Genomic DNA, 24,978 nt, shown 5'->3' on the forward strand with positions numbered 1-24,978 from the left:
CCTGTCCGAACTTTCGTATTTTGGAGTTTATACTAATTTCTTTAAAACGAAGTTTATTTCATTGTATAATTTTTATCGCATATAGGAACTCCTTATTTATTGATATGAACCAAGTATTGAAATCGTCAATGCTTGTTTCATTATTTTTCTTACAAAATACCAAACTTTCACTAGATTGCTCATTAGCATAATCAACATGGCGAACGCTTCCGAAAGCGTTTGCCACAATGACCCAAATTTTGCCGTAATATGTTCATTTATTGATAGATATGGCGATCTTATTGGAATACCGGACATCAACTTCAAAGAATTACAAAATGCATTGGAAGACACCAAAAACTGTGAGCATTATCTTTGTAAATAACCTGTCAGAAGTCTTCACCCTCTCGAAAAATCGCGTGTTTGCCTAATTGTTTACAAACAATGAGCAGTCCACTTTGCTTGGGATTCCCTCCTCTAATTTGACGTAATCACACGCGTTGATTGGAAAAGTGATAGATTTAATTAACCTTGATTATCTTATCAGGTGTGATTCTTAGAATCAAACGTAATTAATTCAAAAAGTAGTTGATCAGGCAAATACTATTTCAGAAAATTCAAAAGAAAAAGGAATCTGAATATCATATGTATTTATTATTTTAATTTGTAAAATTGTATACAGATCTGTCATATTTATAGATCGACATGTAGCTTGCTACATTGCAATGGTTAGATGTTTTTCTGCTTGTCAGTGAGATTAATGTGGTCATTGCTGATAATTTTTAGTAGATAAGATATGATTAAATAAAATTATGATTATACTGGTAGTGAATGGTGAAATACTATTAAAAAACAAATTGGCTGCTTTTATTGAATCGTATTGAGTTACTGATAGACTCTTTTTATGGCACTTCCCCGTCGCTTACGCACATCGGGAAAATAATTTAGTTGTAAATTAAAATGTTGCAGTCATACATGAGAGCTGTAGATAAAAATGTTTTATGGCTATTTTTAGGACAGTGCCCTAGACAAAAATCTTTTGGCTTTTTATACAAGTATAGGGTAAGGATCCAGTTGTTTAATAGTTTTAATGGTCTTTCGGCCTAAAAAAACAATTGGAAGCTAATCCTAAACCTAAAAACAGCCCAGATTGTTTTGTATTACAGTAGGGATACCAGATTATTCATTGAAGAAATCAGGACATTAGTAGTTATTCTGATCAGACAAAAGCTAAAATGAGCAGAGAGCAGACGCATATTTACTAGGGGGTATGGGGGCATGCACCTCTAGAATTTATTCATTTCTAAAAGTCATTAGATGTGTTTCCCATCATTTTGTTATTCATTGAAGAAATCAGGACATTTGTTATTCTGATCAGACAAAAGCTAAAATGAACAGAGAGCCTGATTGTAAACCTCTACTATCCCTTATTTGAACAGAGTCTCAAAAATAAAAGTCTGAGTATGTATGAAATTTAAACGCCAAAATATAGAGGAATGGTGTATTGACTGTATCTCAAAATTTCAGCTCAAAATATTGAGTTGTTTGGACGTGACCGTCAAAACTGCTTATCCGGACACGTAACCTTTTTAAGATTTCGGGTCAATTTTTTCGTTGGGAGACCTGATAATCGATTCCCGTTCATTGAGAGGTCTATACAGGGAATGACCCAAATGCTGTACTTGTTAATGAAAAGTAAATTTCACCTACACATTTTTATACAAAAAATGTCTGGTTTTATCTAGACACCGAATAATACAGCTTGGGACACCAGTCTCCATTTCCAGATGGAGACCGACGGGTTTCAGTTATTTGAAAATTTATCACAAATATTGAGTTAGTTGCTTGGCCCTTAGGTAGAGGATTTTAAGGGATTTTAAAACAAAATTAAACAGTTTTATTCTCCCAAAAATTATCAGGATTAGCCCTTTTACCAATAAAAATATACCCAAGATCATACATCAATTTCTATATAGACAAGCGCATTGCAATTCCTGTTTTAGGTCTGTATTATGTACTGAACTATATTTAGATGATGAAGCACAAGTGTTTGTAGCAAACGCAGTATGTATGAATCATTCAATTGAAAAATACCTGATGTAATAACCGGGACATTTAGGTACGTGAGAGCCGGGAGGCATCGGAACGGGACGGCAGAAAAGACACCCCAAACCAGGCCTGTTCCGGTAAAACCGGGACGTATAGTTACCCTAGTCTTCAGTACTCCCATAAAAATAGCCAATAGATTTTTGACTTTACGTATGTAAATTCTCTATTTTCCCAATGCACGGGCAAGCCTACAATATATTCATTACAGTTTTGATTAAAAAACTTTTATCTCAAGAAATACTGTTTATCGTAAATGTTTAGTATTGACAACATTTTCTATTCCTAACACACATCTTTTAGCCAGTCTCTGGATCATCTTCAAGGGCCTCAAATGGCAATGAGTTGTTATAAATTTGTGGACAAATTGTTGACTTGACTGATTGAATACAATACAAGTACAATATGGAATGGTCTTGTTAATATAAAATTTAAAATCCTAATAATGGCAGATGAAACTGAAAATCTTGTTAGGTAAATTAAAGACAGAAGCAATTTAATTAAATGATATACAGTATCTGGTTCATCTAAACTATAGATGTCGGTGATGATGGACCCAAGATTGTCTGTTTAACCATGGTAAAAAGAAGCTGTATTGTGCTACATGTACGTATGTAGTTGCATTTATCATGATGTCACTGAGTAAGCTGGGGGTCACGGTGGCTAAGTGGATAAGACGCTGGCTCGTTAGCCTGGAAATCGGGTGTTCGATCCCTGTATTGGCCGAGAAAGTTCATCCTGATTTTCCAGCATGGTTCCCCCTTGTCAGTGGGCCTGACAAGGACAGCTATCTAGTCATTCGGATGAGATAAAAAAAAAACCTGAGGTCCCGTGTACACATTGGCGTGCATGTAAAAGATCCCTTGACAGTTGGAATTTGATATAAGAGTAGGCCGTAGTGCGGCTGTCCGGGCAAATTTCCCTCATAGTACACTGTATGGCATATGCCAGTCTTCATTAACCCAGTTTGGAGCAGAACAGTAGGACGTTAAATTAAACCCCATTTCATTTCAATCAGTAAGCTTACACATGAACATTAGGACAAAATTCTATGGTAACAAAAGCCTGTCAAACAAATTCATAAAAATCATTTCTAAATGTCTTAATTTTTTATATAATATATGCCCACATTTTTCTGTGGACGTACATGTATATTGTTGTTGTCCCTGTCCGTCCGTCCACAATTTGTTTGTGGACACTCTACAGCTCACAATTTTTATTCAATTTTGACGAAACTTAAAATATACATGTAGGTCTATCTCTGTTCATTTCGATATTGGCATAAATCAGACCATAACTTCATGGATTATAGCCCCTGATTGTACGAAAAATCACATTTTTAGTTTGTGGACACTCTAAAGGTCACAATTGTCATCTGATTTTGATGAAATTTGAAATGCAAAGATCTTGGTTCCTTTTGATATTCGTGCATATCGGATCGTAACTTCCTGAATTATGGCCCTTGGTTGTACGGAAAATCATGTTTTTAGTTTGTGGTCCCTCTAGAGGTAACAATTTTTATCCAATTTAAAAAAAACCCCATTATCATATTTTTATTAACATGGCTAGTTTACATGTACATGTGCAAATACCTTAGAAATGATAACACTATCCTGTTGCTGTTTCATAAACAAGCTAGTGATATGAGATTATTAGAAGGTTCTGTCATAGCTGCCGTGAATCAGTCTGACAGTATATGTGTTGTATAAACCATTGCATGTTTTCTCATTACATCAATGTCAAGACCAAATTTATGCAAATAACTTATTTGGAAGTACTGGTATACATGTAGTGTGAATGGGGCCAAATACTTAGAAAAGTATCATGTTAAGCAGTCCATGATCCGAATAAATCATTGTTTGACTTACATGAAGTATTGACATTATTTGAAAGAGTCCTGATTTTTTATAGTTCTTTTAAGTGAGTTAGTAGATTTAATTTAATGTTAGGCCTGTTGTGTTGTAAACGGTTTGCAAGAAAAAAATAAAGTCCTCCAGCTGTACAATGTAGCCAAAAACAAGCATCCTTTTAGAACAACATCTTTTCCAAGTGTTTGTAGCTAAATGTAATATATCATCATAATATATGTACTCTCTCTCTCTCTTTCAGTATCAACAAAGTTGGTTGATCTTCATCTACGATTATTACGACGAATGGGTAAAAGTAGTGTAACAGCACAAAGATGGGAAAAATACATTGTGAAGGTGATTATGCTTTTGACATTGTCGATCAGTAACATAATAGTTCTATTAACCAGTATTGCATACACATGCACATGTACAGCATTTTTCATAAGTTATGTATCCATCAAATACATGAATGTCGATCACATCCTTTTACAAAGAGGATACTTTGACTAGATTTTCTTTTGTTTTATTAAAATCATTCACATGATAATTTATTTTGTTGTTACATGTACATGTACAATGTACATGTCATTGCACTCTGATTAGTCTGAACTACATTTAGGTACCGGGTACATATGTTCGATGATGTTAGTTACATGTATAATTATTTGTTTCTTGAAATCAGGTACTTTATCCTCAATGGAAATAATCATAGACCTGCAATGTACTATTTTATTTCAGTATTGTTTAAAGTATTCACATATAGATGCATGGGAAGTGGAAGAATATGGCTATCAGTATTGTAAATTGAAAACTAAACTTACTATTTTAAAAGTAAGTGATGAAATGTTCATGCCTTTGTTTTTTATACCCCCACATTTTCATGTGGATGTATATTGTTGTCGCCTTTGTCCGTCCACAATTTGTTTGTGGACACTCTGCAGGCCACAATTCTTATCTGATTTTTACGAAACATGAAATTTATAAGTTTATCTCCAAAAGATCTTGATTCCTTTCAATATTGACTTGTATCGGATCGAAACTGCATGGATTATTATGGCCCCTGAATTTACGAAAAATTACGTTTTTAGCTTGTCCCCTGATTGTACGAATAATTGTTGTTTTATTTTTAGCTTGTTTTCTGTCCATCTCTTGCAAAATATGGACGTACATGTATCTTGTATAGCAACTGCTTGTTTTAATATATACTATTCAAAAAAAGTAGGGGATATTTGATTTTGGGGGCATAATACTAAAATATGCAAATGACTACGAAAAAAGTCACTATAGAACCTAACAGAAGAAACATTTCCAGTTACATGTGACACCCAAACGCACCAATAGCTACCGCATGGAATGCAGGTGATGCTTGGGATCATCATGGGGGTCCAACCCAAGATTTGCACGACTCTGACTTTGAATGTTACAGTCATTGTGGCATTGAATTCCAGGGTGGAAACATCAGTTTAATTGTTTTAGTGACCAGAAAACAAATTTTGATATGCGTCGGCTTACCCAAAATGAAAGGTTACGTGCCCTTGGCATGCTACAGATCGGCACAACACAGGCGGTTGTGGCGCGGACGATGAATGTTTCTCAGTCTGTCATAAGCAGGCTATGGTCCAGATACCGTGATACACAATCTGTACAGGACAGACCACGCTCAGGTCGACCAAGGGCGACAACTCAAGCCCAGGATCGATTTATCCGTACCTTGGCTTTGAGAAATCGTGTCATCACAGCAAATCAGATCAGCGCTCGTCTTCAAACAGACACTGGTGTGAGAGTGAGTGGCCAGGATCGTTACAGGTTGCCTCCAACAACAGAACATCACCACATTACCTTGGCCAGCACTGAGTCCCGACCTCTCCCCCATCGAGCATGTCTGGGACATGCTTGGACAGAGGTTACGTCAACGTCAACAACGTCCTGCCAATGTCCAAGAACTTGCTGCTGCGTTGCAACAGGAATGGGACAATCTGGACCAAAATGACCTTAGACGTCTCATTAGGAGTATGTCACGTCGGATCAATGCTTGTTTGGCAAACAGAGGAGGATTTACCCGTTACTGACTTGGTTGTGATGCTGTGGTAACTTTGCTGTTTGACCCCGGGTATCATTTTACCCTTATAATGGTCAGTCTGTGCCTTACTTAGTCTAACGATCATTTGGAATAAATCGATGAATGTGAACTTCATTTCATTTTGTCATTTGTTTCTTCGTCAGTTTCATTAGGTGACTTTAATAACACTTAAAAATCAAATATCCCCTACTTTTTTTGAATAGTATATTTGAATTCAACACATTTTCACCATGGAGTCAATGGGTTGTATCTGAGTTTTGCCAAATTGTTTAGGTGATACCTTACAAAACATGTAGCTGTCTGCACTTACATGTCTCAGACTAATCATGTTGGGCTGAAAGTAATTTGTATCATTTGTTTTCATTTGATATTTACATAATTGTTTGGAATGACCCATTTTTATTGGCTTAGGAAATATACGACAGTGAGATTAAAGATGCAAAGACAATTCTTTCTGATTATAAAAATGAAATAGAAATCTTTTATAAGATGCATGATATAAACTTTTGACTCTCCTCAGAGGATACATGTACATGTACATGTAAGCTATAAAAAAAGAATTAATCAGTTTTAGCTGAAAAGCAATCTGATTAAAACACAGATCCTATTTTGTTTCATTTTTTATATTTCAAAATTTCGTTTTACTTGTCTTTACTACACTATGATCTGAAAGAGTTGTTACATATATATAACCCTTGTTCTGGTTGATGTGAGGGATTAGCCAATGAAATTGTCGGATGTGGGTAGACATTTGCAGCGATAACAAGCAGAAGTTGAAATATCATCGCTGATTTTATATTCTTTGTTACAGAATTTGTTAGAGAGCCAATTTGATGGCAATAGTAAATTTAAAGATGAAATTAACAAACAAACAGCAGAACAGCTCCGGTTTCATCCTTTAGGGCGAGATAGAAATGGGTTGGCCTATTGGTATTTATTGGTAAGCAAATATAGTTCTAGAATCAGTATACTACTTTGTTTTTCATTTTGTTGGAAATCTTTACAATTTGATGTGGATTGTTAAAAGGATGAAAGATACTATTAATATGATATAATTAAATTTTCAATTTTTTTATAATAACATTTTTTTAATTTTAGGATAAAGATCAAAATTTATTTGTTTATAGAGAAGAACAAGATGACATTGATGCTGAAACATGGCAAATAGTCTGCAGGTATTATTGTCCCCCGCTTTTCAAAGAAAGCTGGGACTAATAAAATGGATCTGTATGTCTGTCTGTCCGTCACACTTTTTGAGACACAATAACCCTCCTTCTAATTGAACTAGAATATTCAAACATGGTGTAGGTCTTTATTAGGTCAATTCCTTGTTGGAGTTCGAAGATGAGCATTTTCTGCTTAGGGTAGGCAGAGATAAGCAATTTGATTGGTTGATGCTTTGGAACACGATAACTTCAGTTAAATTAAGTGAGAGTGTTTCATTATTTCAGTACCCTGACTAAGTTCGATAATAAGCATTTTCTGCTCAGAGTAAGCAGAACAATAAGCAATTTGATTAGATGAGACTTTGGAAAACAATAACTCTCCTTCTAATTAAGGTAGAATGTTCAAATTTGGTGTAGTGAATGCCTTGATGGAGTTCGATGATGAATCATGGTAGTGCGAACTTAGCATAATGGAGAGTAATGAAACTTAGTGTATAGTTTCAGTATTAGGTAAATCAAAACCATGACTATTTGATCATGAACATTTTAGGCTTAGACTAAATATAGATAACCAGTTTGAAAATGATAAATGTGCAATTAATTAATATGAGTCATCTATTTATTTTGGGATTTTGGTGGGAGACATCAGCCTAACTATTGGACATAATTTCAAATGCTGTAGAATGCTTGTCCCGTTGGTCTTATAGATAGATATCCATATACAGGAATAATATACATTTCTCTGATGTTAAAAGTGAATGATAAACTATTATTTATCAATGAAATGAAAAAGATCTTCTTTTTGTTTATCATATATGTATATATATTTATTTACAGAAATAGAAATGATTTAGCTGACCTGATAACGAAGTTAGAATTACCCGATGATGCAACTGAGAACAGTAGTGAGTACTTTTCTTATTTTGATAATGGTTCACATGAAAACTTTCTTTTAGTAGTCTTAAATGATCTAGAGTATGGTTTAAATGTATTGAACGAAAAGGCTGACAGCAGTGTAGTTTTACTGACTCAGGTATCAATATTTCTAGCATGCTGATATCACTGTGAATATGGATTATATTCACAATTGAAGAATACATGTACATTGAATATAGAACAAGTATTCTCTTGAAGACAGAAAGTATCCTCTCTTTCCACTCTCATTTCTAATACTATTTTTCTTACCCTCCTGTTTTGTAGGTGAGTCAAAGAGTACAAGTAAAGAGGGTACACCTGACGTATCAGATGATCGAATATTATTGAAAATAAAACTAGATAAATCAGAAATGGCAAAACTTGAACTTAAAACAGAAGATATTAAATCAGAAATAAGTGTAGAAAGTGTAAAAATAGAACCAAAGATGGAGCCCCAGGTTCCCATTGTTGAAACAACCATTAAAGTAGAAAATTCTGATGCATCTGTGAAAAAAGAAGAAAAAGAAAGTGACAGAGAAAAGAAGGATATTAAGAAAGCAATCAAGACAGAGGTTGAAGTTAAAACTGAAGAACCCGGAAACTCTGATCCTTCTAAACCAGTTAGTTTAACGCAAAATGTTGTAAAATCTCCCAAAGATATACCTTATTTAGAAGACTTGAATAAATGTGACCAAGAGGATCAACCAGTTACTCCTTCAGATAAATGTGAAAATAGCAAAAAAGATAATGTTTGTCTTGAAAAACCGGACTGTGATTCACTTAAAACTGATGATAAAGAAACTAGTAAAACTGAAAAAGAAATGAGTAAAACTGAAAAGGAAACTAGTAAAACCGAAAAAGAAACTAATAAAACTGAACAAGAAACTAGTAAACCTGAAAAAGATACCAATAAAACTGACCAAGAAATTGATGAAACTGAAAGAGAAACTAGTAAAACCAAACAAGAAACTAATAAAAGTAATAATAGTGTAGAAATTGACAAAAGTAATCAAAGTGTTAAAGAAAGTGAGAAAATTGTTAAGTGTGATAATGAAGCTGATAAAGACAAGGAAACCATTAAAGAAAATAAATCAGATGATAATACAGATGAATCTGACAGAAGAAGTGATTATAAACCAAATTTGGAGAAAGACGATGAGGGTAAAACTGATAAGGAGTTCATTCATGATAAAACAGAAACAAAATGTAGTAAAAATGAGCAAACTAGTAGTAACAGTGATCTAGATAGTGGCAATAGAAAATCTGAAAGTAGTAATAAAGAGCCACATATTGATAAAAATGAGTCACAAATTGATAAGAAGGAACCAGAAAGTGATGAGAAAGAACCAGAATATAATACAAATCAAACAGAAAAATGTGAAATAAATAATGAAGTAAAAACAGTTACAGTCACAAAAGGACAAGATATTGACAAAAGTGATAAAAGTGCTCAAGAAAACATTGAGAATGGGACAGTTGTTGAAAAAGTGGATAGTGCTGAGAAAAAACAAACTACAAACTCTGTCAGTGACAAATATAAATGTGAAATAGGTAAATCGAAGGATAATATTGTTACAGACTCGGTAATAAGTTCTAAAACAGATCAAAATAATGCAATAAAATTAAATGAAAAATGTAATGATAATCAGTTGAAAGAATGTGAAAATCAGTTGAAAGAAAGTGAAAATCAGTTGAAAGAAAGTGAAAATCAGTTAAAAGAAAGTGAAAATCAATTTGAAAATGTTGTTAGTTCTAATGTGAATGTAAGTGACAAACCAAATAGTGATAGTGTTGCGAAAAGTGTGAATAAAAATTCGGAAAGTTCCAAAGGTACTACTGAAACATGCAAAGAGAACAATACAAATCAAGATGCTAACAAAGACAGTAGCAAAGTTGAAGATCACACAAAATCCCAAGAATCCTCAAAGCAAGACAGCAATTTAACAGATGCCAAAAAGTCCACTGATGAAAAAAGTCAAGAAACTGTACAAGATGAAGCTGAAACAGAACCTAAAACTGAAACTATTGTAACAGGTCGTCCAAAAAGAACTCCTCGCAAAAAGTCTACACCCATCAATGAAACTGCAAATAAGAGTAAAGTTAATGGGAAAGTTCATCCAGATACTGTGGAGGAAGAGGACAATGTAAACACACTTAAAATGAACGGTAAAGCAACTAAACGGTCTGCAGCAGATGTTGAAGAAACCCAAGTTTTAGAACCGAAAGAAAAGAGAGCTAAAAGTAACAAAGTGAGCAACAGTCGTGCTGCTAGAGGCAGAAAAAAAATGTCAGAAGACCAGTCAGAATCTACTTCAGATAGTGATGAAGATGTACCACTGAGTTCTATTGGTCGTGGCAAAGCTTGTAGTACTTCTCGAACTAAACCACCAACAATAAATAAAAGGGCTAAGAAAGGACAGGGTAAGAAGAAGAAGAAAGTAGAGAGTGAAGATGACAGTAGTGAAGATGAAGAAGTCATTAAAAGAAAAGCAAAGGTAGGTACAATGTACATTGTACATGTACATGTATGTGTATCACATTGCACTATTCTGGTGTAAAGTAACATTTTAAAGACATGAACTTAGAATGGTATTGTTAATCTTAAACTACATGCTGGACTTTGGTATCAGCCATTATCACATATATGATAGAACTGGTTCAACACGTTCCAAATATATTTTGAACTCAGATATCATTTACTTCCAATTCTTGAAATCTTCATTATGTATCTATCGTAGTAAATCTTCATTCTGCATCTATCGTAGTAATGATGAATCGGAAGTAAAGAAGACAAAAGGAAAACACGATTTATCCTTCTATATAACTGACTGAAGTAACGAGCGATAACAGATACATGGGGGTGAATGTCTGCTGATTGATATTTCTTACAAATTGTTATATGAGACTGTCAGAGGTTTTGTTTTACTTCCACGCCAATGTGTAAGCATGACCTCAGTTTTTTGTCCCATCTGAACAACTACACACTGTTTCTTGTCAGTACCTCTGTCCTGCAACACTGACAAGGGGAAACCAAGCCAACACTTTCTTGGCCAACATTGGGAGCAAAGTTCTATAATGAGCATTTTCTGATGAGGTTAAGCAGAGTGATCAGCCGTTTCATTGGTCGAGAATTTAAGGAACAAATTTGATTCTAATTGAGGAAGGGTTATGAAACTTGCCGTATAGTTTGACTACATTATAACCTTGCATCCTAGACTAAGTTACCAGTCATTTTACCTGTGCAAGTTCAGTCAATTTTGAAGACAAGCGATCAAAACCAACAATAATATACAGTACAGTACATCTACCTGTAGGCTGTACATGCATGGCTGAGTTCATCTTCAATAGAAGGCTTGATCTCGATTTAACTCTGTACTACTCTCCATGTACAGTTATCATCACAAATTTCGATTGGTCATTGACCCACTTATAGAAAATACCACCGCGAATACTGAAACGTCTAGCCGTGATAATTGAGTTGCAAAGTTCAAGGCTGCTGGAACATTTCTGTTATGATCCACTTCACATCTTAGTCCAAAACATTCTACATGTAATTGACTTTTCTGTTCTTCCATTATGCTAGTAAGTTTTCTCTTATTTGGTTTTTCGTAAGGTTTTCAACTAAAAGTAACCTTTCAACCACAGTAAAGGAATCTATTCCATTATGTTTTTGTATCACATGTCTGTAATAAAGGGTGATAAGATTAAGAGTAAAGCAACAGCTAGATGTTGTAAAGCTCTAGTGGTTGCTTCAGGAACATGGGCTGAGTTGAAACCCATGTGGTGTACCAATGCTACATTGTATCTGCATTTTATTTACTCAAACTGCTAAGGAGCCCTACATGTATACATTGTATGTTAGTCCAGAAATGACCTTCTTTGTGTTGAGTGGAATTACCCCTCCCTGTCCCATCGCCCCCCTCTCCCTCTCTCTCTCTCTCTCTCTCTCTGGTGTACTACATTGTATCTACATGTACATGTACATTGTTTGCTCCTACGGCTTAGGACCCCCACCTCCATGCAAATTATTGAACTAAAATTGTACCATATGTTAGTCGTGAAATGACCTGTGTTGAGTGGACATTAAACATCATTTCTCTTTGTTTTTGGAGGCTGATTGATAAAATGTAGATAAAAAGGAATGACACATTATTCTTTCTTTTTGTTGTTATAAAAAAAAGAAAAAACAATATCTCTATCAGACTTTTATGATATGGCGTCATTAATAATTTTGTACAAAAAAAACCAAAAGCTTTGTTCTGAATTCTGCACAGCTTGTACATGTACTTTAAACCACCTAACATGTACATCTAGTCTGTTTTTCTCCGTTTTTTGTCAAAATTAGGACAAACTATCATTAAATTTGTGGACACACAAAACACATTATGAAATAACACTTCTGAGGTCAGACAGACATGCATGTAATTTGCATATAGACTAGTCTCTATCATCCAGAAAAATATTCTACAAATATTAGTCCCAATGCATTGTCAACATTTGAGAATTATAGGTCATTGGCTAGATTATCCAGTCTTTTACATTATCAAAAACAGTGACTAAGGGAGGTAACTCGTTCTAAAACAAGATGATGACACCCATGAAATTAATTTAGAAAATGCCATTTCAAATAATCCATTTGATTGATGCCAGTTCAATATCCAACACTCTTAATTCTTTTTATTGTAAAATTTCTATCTTCATGGGCCATATCTCTGTTTTTTTGGTTTTTTTAAATTAATCCTATTTCGTCGTCACGATTCATGTTTGTTTATATTAATGCATTAATTATGGGATTTATTGCAGGAAGGGGCGCAACTCTTACTTGACTTGGACAAAGATACTGGATAATCAACCACATTAAAAACCAAACTCACGGTTACGCATGGGCAATGGACTTTATGTCAAATATTGACAACGGTCCCTCTGTACATTGAAGACTAGGAGGTTCTGGGTGACTGAGATTATACATGTATATAGACCAAATAACGTCAATAATTCCATTGAGACTTACAGTGGAGAGAACTCTATTTGTTTTACACATTCTAGGCAGACTTCAAGTTTGGTCAAAGGTCACAAGAGGACTAGCGCTAATCCCAACCCTAACCCTAACCTTGGACCTAATGCTTACCTTAAACCTAACCTTAACCTTCAATTGTGCCAACAATCACGTGCCCTAACCTTATTTACATCTCAGCGACCTTAACGAAAATTGAGCTGCCTTTAACAAATAGATTTAGCTGCAGACATAGGTTTCATTGAGATTTAAAGGGGAGATAACTCTATTTGTCTCATTTTTATACGCCCACATAGAAATGTGGACGTATATTGCCGTCGGTCGGTTCGTCCGTCCATCGTCCACAATTTCTTGTGAATGCTCTAACGCCAAAAGTTATCATCCAGTTGTTTTAAAATTGATAGATTTTGTTTGCATTATTGAGATAAAGAAGCCTGTTTAATTTCAATAATTTTCGTTTATTACGTCTAGAGTTATGGCCCTTGTTGAACCTTGTGAACGCCCTACATGTAATGCCAAAAGTTAACATCTGATCTTTGTGAAATTTATATGCTATATTAAAATTAATGCTCGATTGATGAAAGTTATCATCCGATATGTATGAAATTTATATGCATCATTTAAATTTGTGAAACAGAGATCTATTGAATTTCAGCAATTTCCGTCAATAATTTCTAGAGTTATGGCGGTTGTGAACGTTTGAATGACAAAAGTGATCATCTGATCAGTATGAAATTTATATGCATTATTTAAATTAGTAAAACGAAAAAGCCTGTCAAATATCAACAATTGCTGTAGATTACTTCCAGATTTGAGACCCTTGTTTCAGTTTGTAGAACCTGTGAACCCTCAAACGGCAAAAATTATAATCTGATCTGTATGTTACTGTCTTGTAAAGGCTCCCAATTACCTACAAAGGAATAAATATGTGACAACCCTTGTCGACCGCTCGGGCGATTTAGCTGCTGTGGGCGTATGTTTCGTTGCCTGGCAACCTATCTTTTAATTAGATTACTATTTGGCATTTATGTTATCATTGTTATCTTTTAAATAATTTGCTTTGAATTTCTGTGTGTATGACTCTCTAATAGAAGTTCAGTTCAGGCTTTATTACATGTGGGCTGTACATGTACATGTAGTTCAAATTAATTGGTATTTCTTCACCAGTTGAAAATGTACAGTTATAGTGTATATAAGTAATATAACCATTGATTGGAAAATACAGACAGTGCATTTACATTTTAAGTAATACAAAATATTACAAACATGCCATTTTTATTGACACCTTAATTAAACTTTTTATGTACAATGTATACATGTATATGGTATTGATAAGGAGAATGAGACTTGATTTTTGCCTAATTTTCATGATACACTATAATTATATTACTTGTAGGTTGAGAAAGACAATGATATTCATTAAAAATAGAAAAATGAATTATTGATTTGTTTTGATAATCCATATGGAGAGTACATATAAAGCTTTTGTATCCCATATGTATTAAATTAGATTTTTGAAATTTTACTCTGTAGAAAAAGAAGTCTGAAAGTAGTGAGGATGGTGAAGATGCTATTCCTGCCAAAAAAGGCCGACAAAAAATTCAGAAGAAGGCAGTAAAAAAAATGCCAACTCCTCCTCCTAGTGATGATGATGGTAGACGTAGGAGTGCCAGAGTAAGATCTAGAAAAGTGTTCCAAGCACCATCTTCAGATTCCCAGAATTCCGAGTCAGTATCATCAGAAGCATCAGTAGAATCAGAGGAAGAGTCAACAGATGATGATTTTAATCCGAAGCAGAAGGGCAGAAATGCCAGACGTCAAGAAAGCATAATTACATCTAGTAGTAAGTTAATTATCCACTCTCTAAAAGACATGTTTAATATTTTGTACTGTAGCTTTTATTATGAGATACATTTATTCATAAAGATGTCATGTCTGATGAGTTAGAACTACGGCATAGACATCAGACTTGAAATTTAATGTCCTACTTGTCTGTACCAACTGGGCTAATGCAGATGTGATATCTAGCATAATCTTCCTGTTGGTTTAAACATATTTTATTGCAATATTTAATAATTTTGTATTAAAACTATGACTCGTGTAGGAATGAAACACAGATGCTTGTCACAATTGACTCTATTGGACATAGCTTTTATGGTCAAAGGTTTGGTCGATTTTAATAATCTTCGACCAGAGTTATTAATAAAAATAGGGTTTTGATTTTGAAGTTAATAATACCTTTTAATTAATTCAAGATACGAAACTTAGTTGGTACTTGGGTTAGTCATACCTACCATAGTTTACATATCCACTAAACAAAACATACTTAAACAAAAACAATTTCCCTCGACCACCACCCCAACCCCACCCCCAAATCTGTTCCTGTCTGACCATAAATGATTATTTAATTTTTCCTAACTATTAATTTGTGTAAAAATGAACATCTTTTATCTTTAATTGATTGTTTTATTCCTTCTTCAAACACCCTCTCCCAATGCAATATAAATAATATGAATAAACATATTTTGGTTTCCTAAGTTTGTGTCAACTTGAAAAGTCACCTTTATAGTTAAACTACATGTACACAGATGTATGTAAGGATATTGTTTGATGTTTATTGTAGATGTAGATGAACCCATATTAAATGATGATACACCATGTTGTAAATGTGGTAAATATGACCAACCACAGTGGGTAAGTACACTACAAACTTTCATACATGTATATCCACTAAAATTTGTCTTATCGATTATGCCAATTGTTCAATTCTTATCCAGTTTGACTTTATTCTTTCTTTAAAAGATATCATAAATGTAGATGATTTTATGTTATAATAAGAGTGTATTATTATTATTGTAGATATTATTATGTGATAAAGTGTATTATTGTAGACATTATTATGTGATAAATGTGATAATATGTATTATTACAGGTAAATGTTATTAAGTTTATTATTATTGTTGTAGATATTATTATGTGATAAATGTGATGCTGGTTATCATACAGGATGTTTACGACCACCGTTGATGTTAATACCAGAAGAAGATTGGTTCTGTCCACCATGTGAACATGCAAGTATTATATTGTCTCCGCCAGTTGCTCTAAAAAATACATTTTTCCCTTTTTTTAAAAATTGATAACCATTACTAATGTAGCAACCTAACTATGTGGCATAATAATATGCATTTTTCTATGATACATTTTTATGATTTCATTGAAATTTCTTATGGTTTCTGTCTTCTTTTCCAGAAAGTTTTATTAGAAAAGTTACATGAAAATTTAAAGTCTTTAGACCAGTTGTTAAAGAAGAAAGACCGTCTTGATAAAAGGTATTTTAATAAAATATATTATACAGAAGCAGTCATTCAATTCTACATCTTACTGATGAGCTGAAATTGACTTATATAAATATATGAATGATGGACAAAAATTGAAGACCAGAAAAAAATATTTTGCTGAATGGCACTAGCAAAGTCAAACCCAATGTTTTCGCACTTTCCAATGGTCTAAATTTTCATGAGTATACTATTCCAAATACTTGTCGCCATACGTAAATATGTATAGCTGGTTGAATTTTTATTTACATTCCCCCCCCCCATATTAAAAATTAGTATTTTCTGAAATACCAGCATCAAGTAAAACCTTCTTCCTTTCGACATTTTCAGAGAGAAGACAGTTTCACACTTGAGTATGCTTGCGTGGTTTCTTGTGTCACTTTACGATAATTCTACTCGAGGTTTAGGTTTCAGTTCAATTGACTTACATAATTTATTTTCTGTAAATTTTCTATTTGTCTTAAAATTAATGTAATTCATGTGAATAAAATTTTTCTTATAATTTGTTAATTTCAGACAGGAGAGACTAGCATTTGTTGGTATTAGTTTGGATAATATATTACATGTACATGAGGTAAGGAAATATTTTATTCCCCCTCACAAAGCTACTGATGAATCGTTGTGAAATATTATCTTTATTTTTTTTGTATTCGGCATGCAGTGAGCTGAAAATTTTGAAGGGTACCGGTACATAGAACTACAGTCCAATGTACATGTTCTGTGTGTAGTGCATGATTGGCTGATCATCTGAAAATCCAACAGCAAGCAAATCAAACAAAAGTGTTTTAATAAAAAAAGAAAAACTTTAGCACATTTTTGGTTGATTTAATTTTGGTTGTCAATGAAAAGATTTGACAATGTAGAATGTGGGCGTCTTGTATACATTCAAATTTTGACATTGTACATATGTTTTGCTTAAATGTTTTAAATATGTTTAAAATGCATATTTGTAGTCAACTTCTGAACCCGATTAAAGCAACAGCCTTAGATTACACAGACAATGCGAATAAATGTGGGTTTAACTGTGTAAACAAATGTCAATATGTACTTACATGTAGACTTGATTATCCAGGGACTTACAAAATGCCAATATGTACATACATGTAGACTTGATTATCGAGGTACTTACAGTCAGCCGCAGATGGAGATTGAAAATTTGTATTTCTGAGAAAATGTATCTCAGAGCTTCAGTTAATTACACAGGATTAATCTGAAAAGTCCCTCACCGGGATTAACCAGTTGTATTCACTAAAATATATGTGGTATGGCTCATAGCATAGATTAAACAGGCATTATGTAAGAGCTAAATCTGCCTATTGCAGGTCTGTCTTTGGGCCTTAAATGTTATATAAATTATTAATTAGACATTTATAAACATCACAATACCATAATCAACTCTCAATGACTCTGATTTCAAGTAGATCAGAACAGTTTGGCCATTTAATGATTTAATGTAAAAATGGAGAAGCGAGGCTAACACTCAAATGGACCAGTACAGTTGTTATAATCAATGCACACATCTAGTAAAAACTACAACCATTGATAACTTTGAATGAAATTTTCAACATATTCATTTTGCATTATCTGTATTTGAAATATAACGAGAACTGCCAGCTCTTTATCTAAATCTTACATAATGCCCTTGTAAAATGAAAGATATTAGGGATCTGTAAATAATCTATAATATATTTATTTTAAGGAAAAGAGAAGTAGTAAACTGGAAGCTGAGAAATATTTAGAAGAAGATTTTGTTAATGAAGTTGATGATGAGGAAGAAGATGATGAAGAAGAAGAGAATTATAATTATCTTAGAAAACGTAAACATCGTTCACAGAAGAAAAGTAAACGACGCAGAGATTATGATTATGAAAAGGAAGATTTTTCTGACTTACCAGAAGTGGTGTATTCCAAGCGTTCCTGCCGACAGAGAAAAGATATTAATTATCATTTCAATGAATATGATGAATTAATAAATAATGCTATAGGAGAAGATTTACAGGAAGTAGAAAAACCACCCAAACCTTTGCCACCACCTAAACCACCTGGTAAATATTATATGCATGTTATACATAAATCAGCATTGTACCATACAAAACTATGATTATCTTTGTTACTTTGAATAAGAAAGACTTGGGTGGCTGTATGGTCTAACAGACAAGGACTAGGGTCACCTGTCCAACCTCATGCTAAAGACCCCTATACGCAAACGGAACTGTAATTGAAAGTACCTCTAACTCGTCGTGGGGGAATAACTCTAATCATAAGGTGATATTTTACATCCAGTGGATCAAATGTTCATATATTAAGATGTTTGTGCACCAAGATCAACCTGGCATACAATAAGTCACGATACAATATTTCGGCTTATCATATTATAATAAGGGTAAATTAAGTCAGCATGCAATAAGAAATTTGCTGGATGACCGTGACTTCAGTGAAATCAGGTGCTTCATGTATTTTTGTGAAATTGATGTAGTTTGTCTAATCACTTCTATAGTTATGCCTCCTTGTTATGAAATCTGGTTTGGAATAAACTACAATTTGTTATAAAGATATATGTCTTGTTACAGGTATAAGTCGTGGCAAAGATATGTCTAATTTTGAAGAAGAGGGTAATTTTCCACCACCTGTAGTAGTCAAGAGAAAGAAATCTAGAAGATTAACAGTATTAGATAGTGATGAAGAAAGAGATGATGAAAGTGATGAGTACAGAGCATCAAAGTAATAATTTATTTTATAGTAATGTAGAAATGTATCCAAGTTAACCATCTCATCCATTAAATTTAGAAGTTAAAAATCAATTTGTTTCATCTTAGCATATTTTTACTAGTGCTGGGTATCTCCACTGCACACAGATACAATACGTATTGCGAATCGGGTGCTATGATACGATTCATATCACGATTCATACCCAGGTCAATATTTACTAGAAAAATAACAGGATAAATGAATAAAATTGATATTTTTATTCCTGCCGACCTTGAAGAAATAATTTTCGCGATTCAATACGCGTATCGTGAGAAGGTAAATCGTGATTCATCGATTCAACGATATATAGTGCCAGCACCAGTTTTTACACAACATTCAACTTTATTTCAGTGATTCTGAGTCTGATGTAAGTCAGGAAGAAGAAGAAGAACAGCTTAGTGAAGTATCAGATGAAGAGGACTGGAGACCTAGATATAAAAATACTAGACGTAGTTCTCGGCGTAAAAGTTATACAAGATATGAGGAAGATGAAGATTTCTGTAAGATCATTTTGTTAGGATGCTGTAGTTTTGGCATTGCAATCATGACTAGGAACTTCCAGACTCAAATATCTCAGTTTTCAGGATATGTTAAATGCCAAAATTTCAGCACTTGGATAATTATGAACCTAAACCCACCCCTAATTACATAAAAAGAATTTTGACACCCAGACCTGGTTTGAGTCTTTGTAAAATACCTTATGAATGTTGAAGGTTCCTTTGCTCAGTACAGGTTCACATATATAAAATATAATGTCTTGATTAATTAAATAATGTAGCAAATCAATCTATTAACGTGCACTTTTCTGTACACATTTGACATTAATTACCTACATGTTTTTGTTCTGTTCAGTAGTTGATATAATTTGTGTAATTTTTCTAATCTAGGTGTTGATGATGATGAAAGTGAAAAAAGTATTCCGATTAGAAAAACCAGAAGAGCAACCGTACAACAGAAACGTAAACCAAGAAAATATAAATCGTCAACTGAGGAAGAAGAAGAAGTGGAAGAAGAATCATCATCATCAGAATCACAAAATATGTCTGATCTTTGTTCTGATTCCGACTCGGACAAAAAACCTAAAAAATCCAACCGTAGAATAATTAGATCTGATGATGATGATGATGAGAGTGATGAGGATGCTAAAGATGAGGATGCTAAAGATGAGGAAGAAAAGGAGGAGAAAAATAAAGAAAGTGTGGAATCTGATGGCGAACAACCATCAAAATGCAAAAAACGTAAAGAAATAAAACAATCAGACTCTGAAGAATTGACAAAGGATGAAATTACCGAAAAGCCAGAGAAAACTTGTGTACAGAAAAGTGATAGTTTAGAAAAGGATTCTGACGATGAGAAAAGTGAATGCTTAGAAAAAGATTCGGACGAAAAAGACAGTGAGAAAAGTGAAAGCATGGGAAATTATTCAGATGAAAAGGATAAGAAAAGTGAAAGTTTTGATAAAGATACTGTTGAGAAAGAAAATAAGAATGTGACGGACCTCAGTAACATTGACAAGGAAAAACCTGAAACAACAGAAGAAAGTGAAAGAAGTGAAAGCCCAGTCAAAAATGAAACTGTGAAAAAATCTCCAAAGAAACAAAAAATTCGGAAAAACAAAATTAAAAAGCAAGATAGATCAGATGACAATGTTGTTCCCAGTATTATGACAGTGGGTTCAGAAACTAAAACAATGTCTGAACAGACCTTAAACCAATTTGCTGAAAGTAGTGATAATGTGTCTGTGAACATTGTTAATCAAAATCAGAACCAGCCTCCTAATCCCCATAGCTCTTCCATGCCACCGCACTATCCACAAAACTACCCCAACTTCCCTCCACAAGCCATGGGACCCAGAGGACCACCTCCTTATGGACCACCAGCTTATCATCCTGGACAAGGCTATCCACAAAATCAAGGTGGATTTAATCCCGGACATCCTGGCTTCCCACAGGGTCATCCTGGCTCTCATGAACCTGGTCAATATTCTCCTGGTCAAATTGCACCTAAGGGTCAACAAGGTCAACACCCACATCCTGGTCAACGTTCTCCTGGTCATGTACCCCAAGCTCCACCACCTTCTGGTCAAAGTATGTCTCCTGGACATCATGCTGCTACTCAGATGCCATCAGGACAACAAGCAACTGCACAGATCAGGTTTGGTGGTCCTCCTCCCCCTCATGGTCACCCATACAAACCTGACCAGTCAACCCGATTTCCTCCTCAATATCCTCATCAACAACAGTATGGACAATATCCACCACCACATCCATATTATCAACAGAGAGGTCCATATCCTCCTCAACAAATGCCATATGGTCCACCACCATCAATGCCATCTCAGATGCCACCACAATCAATGCCATCTTCTCAGTCCCAGTCTATGCCTCACCCTCATCCTTTACCACCTCAGAGAGGAAGTCGTGGGTTCTCCATAGACAATATTTTACAGAAGAAGAAGAATATGCCAGAAGCGAGTGAACGTGAAGAAAGTCGTGGAGAACAAGAAGATGATGATTTAGAAGATGTGTCCGATATTGTTAATTATGTTATGCATGATGACTACTTTAAGGAAAATAACTGAAAGGTGTAAAATGATTTGATTACTGTTGATATTCTTTTTCTTAAAATAATTGAAAGAGGACACTGATATTATTGTTGATATATTTTCTACTTAATATGCCTTGTTCGAAACATGTTTTTAAATGCAAAATGTAGACTTTTGTGTCTTTTATGAAGATTAGAAAATAACATTTTTTATGATTGAAATCGTGAGTTTTGTTCTGTCTGAATTAAATGTTTTCATGGTTGGTATTATCAGTTTTCTTCAGAATTCGCTTCTCTTAATAAATCTATACCAAATGATTAATCAAAAGTGATGTTCATAAAACACTGGACTTCTTGGTGTCTTGAAGTGACTGAAAATACATGTATATTATCAAATAAGCACCCTGAAATACCAAAGTTTGTTGAAAATTACTATATATTTGTATGCATTTTTTTTAATGTTAGATTATTTGATGTTGATCATGTTCCTCTAGTTCAGAAACTGATTTGTCTATTTATTTGACAGAATCTCACTTGTTGAAAATAATGTATCAGTTCATTGTTAGTAATGTACCTAAATAAATACCCAATTCATTTTGGCTGCACATTTTGTAAGGATAATTTATAGATGGGTGTTGGAAATATGATGATGCTAGTTTAATTCCTTATTGTTATGTATTTTGGTAAATGATACCATGTGGGTAAATACATGTATATTGTCAATGTTACATATTAGTAATATACCATATTGACACTTGTATGCAATAAATGCCATGTTAGTAAGGTATATAGTAACATATGGGTGTACGTGAAGCCCTATTTTTGTCATTATTGAATTAACAAGCTTTTTTGTATGTTGGTTAAATACTATTATAACATCAATAAAGTTAAATTTAAGGCCAGCACCACCTACAAGTTCTGGGTAAAATCTTTTGATAGGTTTAGTTTCAATCTAATTGAATGGAAGCAGTGAGATTGAAGGTTTTTGACATGTATTTCAGATGGAATAGCCATATTTGGTTATTCTTCCAAATATTGTTGATCACCAATACAGAAATCAGTTCTAACTTCTATAATGACAAGATCTGTTTTATACTGAGGTTGACTTGTAGGTGCTGATCCGATGGGGTTTTTTTTTTTTGGGTTATTTTCCTTTGGCGTTTAAATGCTGTTGAATGTATAATCATGAATTGAATAGTGTCATCATTTTATGACTAGTGGTCTTTACTGTCAAATATTGTCCAGCTTTGCTCGATCTTCAAGTATTCATTACTGCATTTTTAAATATTGTCCAGCTTTGCTCGATCTTCAAGTATTCATTACTGCATTTTTAAAAAGCCCTTGAAAATATTGGGTCCTCTTCCAAAGTATATTTAATGATCAATGCACATGACACCCACTGTGTTATATAGTTGGCAATTAATAATCTACAATAATAGTCTTCTTAGAATAGTCTGATGACCAAGAAACTCATTATTAACACCTTTAACTCACAGGTTGTATAATTTAGATTTATGGTAAATGATCTTTATCATTTATATAATTCAAAATTGATTTCTGTACTGATTGTCCATATATTAGCTACCCTGGCACCCCTTGAATCAAATGGCACTATGTTCGATTTCTCAAATGTAGATTTGTTATTGCAATTCTATTTTAGTATTTTGCATAATGATATTTTAGGAATTCTGATACAACTTGTATAGTTGATTTACATGTATTATTTAGGACAGTTAATTGAATGGTTGATGAAATGAATATCCGTGTGTCACAGGACGAGAAATTGCAATTTCACAACCCTTATAATAAGGAGAAGAACATAAAAATATTTTGAAACTTTACATTTGTATTTTATACAGATGTTACACTGACACATTTAATTTTTCAAATAGTTAATATTGTCCCATATCCACCTCTATAGTTATAAAGTGATGTCCCCAAGATTTGTTTTTTCATTACTAACTAGTATCATGTTAATAGAAATATCCATGTTGATAACTAGGACAACGTTGGTAATTATTGTATATGCTATTTATTATAAACCTATGGTTGTAGTCATTTTATACTTTTTATTCTTGTTCTGTCAATATACAAGTTTTTATTATACATAGCCATTCATTTGTATATAGGTCTTTATTTGTAGTACATAGATTGTCTTTTATTAACTGATATTTTACATACAGCTAATGTGTATTTTAATTAGACGCTAAATGTAGCAAATCTTACTAAATTGCTGTATTTTGATTTTGTAACTGTACATGTGGCATAATATGCATAATTTATCAAACTGCACAAACTTATTGTTTTTCATTCCCTTATAAAATCTTCTTAAACTTTTAGAATTTTATTTCTAAAATTTAAGCAAATCTTAATAAAATGACATCTAATTAAATGTAAAAAATGGACTTAAATGTAAAAATGTATTCTATTGGAATTTTCTAACTGTGCATGTAATGATGTTCTTACTTGCTAGGCATCTTGATATAACAAACTAAATCTAAATCTATTTGTGTATATGCTTAATGACAACTTTTTGAAAGGTCGTAGTGTAATAAACCATAGTAATTGTTATTCCAGCAAACTATTATAGGAGTTACCAGTAAGAAGAAATGTGTCCTCTATTGTTATTATTACAATTGTGCTTTTGATTTTTAAAACCATTTTTGTTTTTAAACAAATATTAAATTAGAATGGTTGTTACATGTATATTATAATATTTTACAGGAGTCTTTATTTATGCTTTATCTCTATGGTTCATCTCATTATGTAAATATTTCTACTGTTGTTCATCTCATATTTACATATCAATCAATATCATATTACATTTATTAATATGGCCTGTGTTTTTGAACTAATACATGTAATTGTTATTATATCATTATACATAGTTATATTATCATTTCTAGACTAGTTTCATTGTATTTTGTTTGTAAGCAAAATTGGAAAATTAAAAACTTTAGAAAATTTGTTTCGAGGTTTTTCTTGTAGGTTTTAAAGTGATAATTTGAAATCATATATTAACCTTGTCTGTCAACTCTGTACCCAGGAAATGATATGTTGTGATCAGGTCTGGTTTATATTGATACCTGTATATTTGTAGACTAGTTTACATTATAATATATACATGTCAACCCTAAATACTACCAAGTCCTTAATACCAGTGGGCCTGCTTCATTTGTCCGCCGATAGGCGAACCGGTTTGTACAAGGCGTACGCCGGTCAGGTTACCGTATCAGAGTAA

At 33.4% G+C, this 24,978-nt stretch overlaps 1 protein-coding gene across 1 annotated transcript; it reads left to right on the forward strand.

Annotated features, from left to right (window-relative positions):
• The first annotated feature begins 196 nt into the window (after positions 1-196).
• On the forward strand, positions 197-24,703 carry LOC126808402 (remodeling and spacing factor 1). Its single transcript, XM_050533087.1, has 16 exons — positions 197-341; positions 4,195-4,289; positions 4,674-4,766; positions 6,827-6,955; positions 7,114-7,190; positions 8,019-8,086; positions 8,382-10,591; positions 14,644-14,953; positions 15,734-15,804; positions 16,077-16,181; positions 16,360-16,439; positions 16,962-17,019; positions 18,145-18,490; positions 19,016-19,166; positions 19,545-19,693; positions 20,081-24,703. The coding sequence occupies exons 1-16, from the start codon at positions 197-199 to the stop codon at positions 21,772-21,774; spliced, it is 5,781 nt and encodes a 1,926-aa protein (XP_050389044.1). The 3' UTR covers positions 21,775-24,703.
• Positions 24,704-24,978: the final 275 nt, after the last annotated feature.

Source organism: Patella vulgata, chromosome 1 (assembly GCF_932274485.2).
Source record: "Patella vulgata chromosome 1, xgPatVulg1.2, whole genome shotgun sequence".
Taxonomy (NCBI): Eukaryota; Metazoa; Mollusca; class Gastropoda; family Patellidae; genus Patella; species Patella vulgata.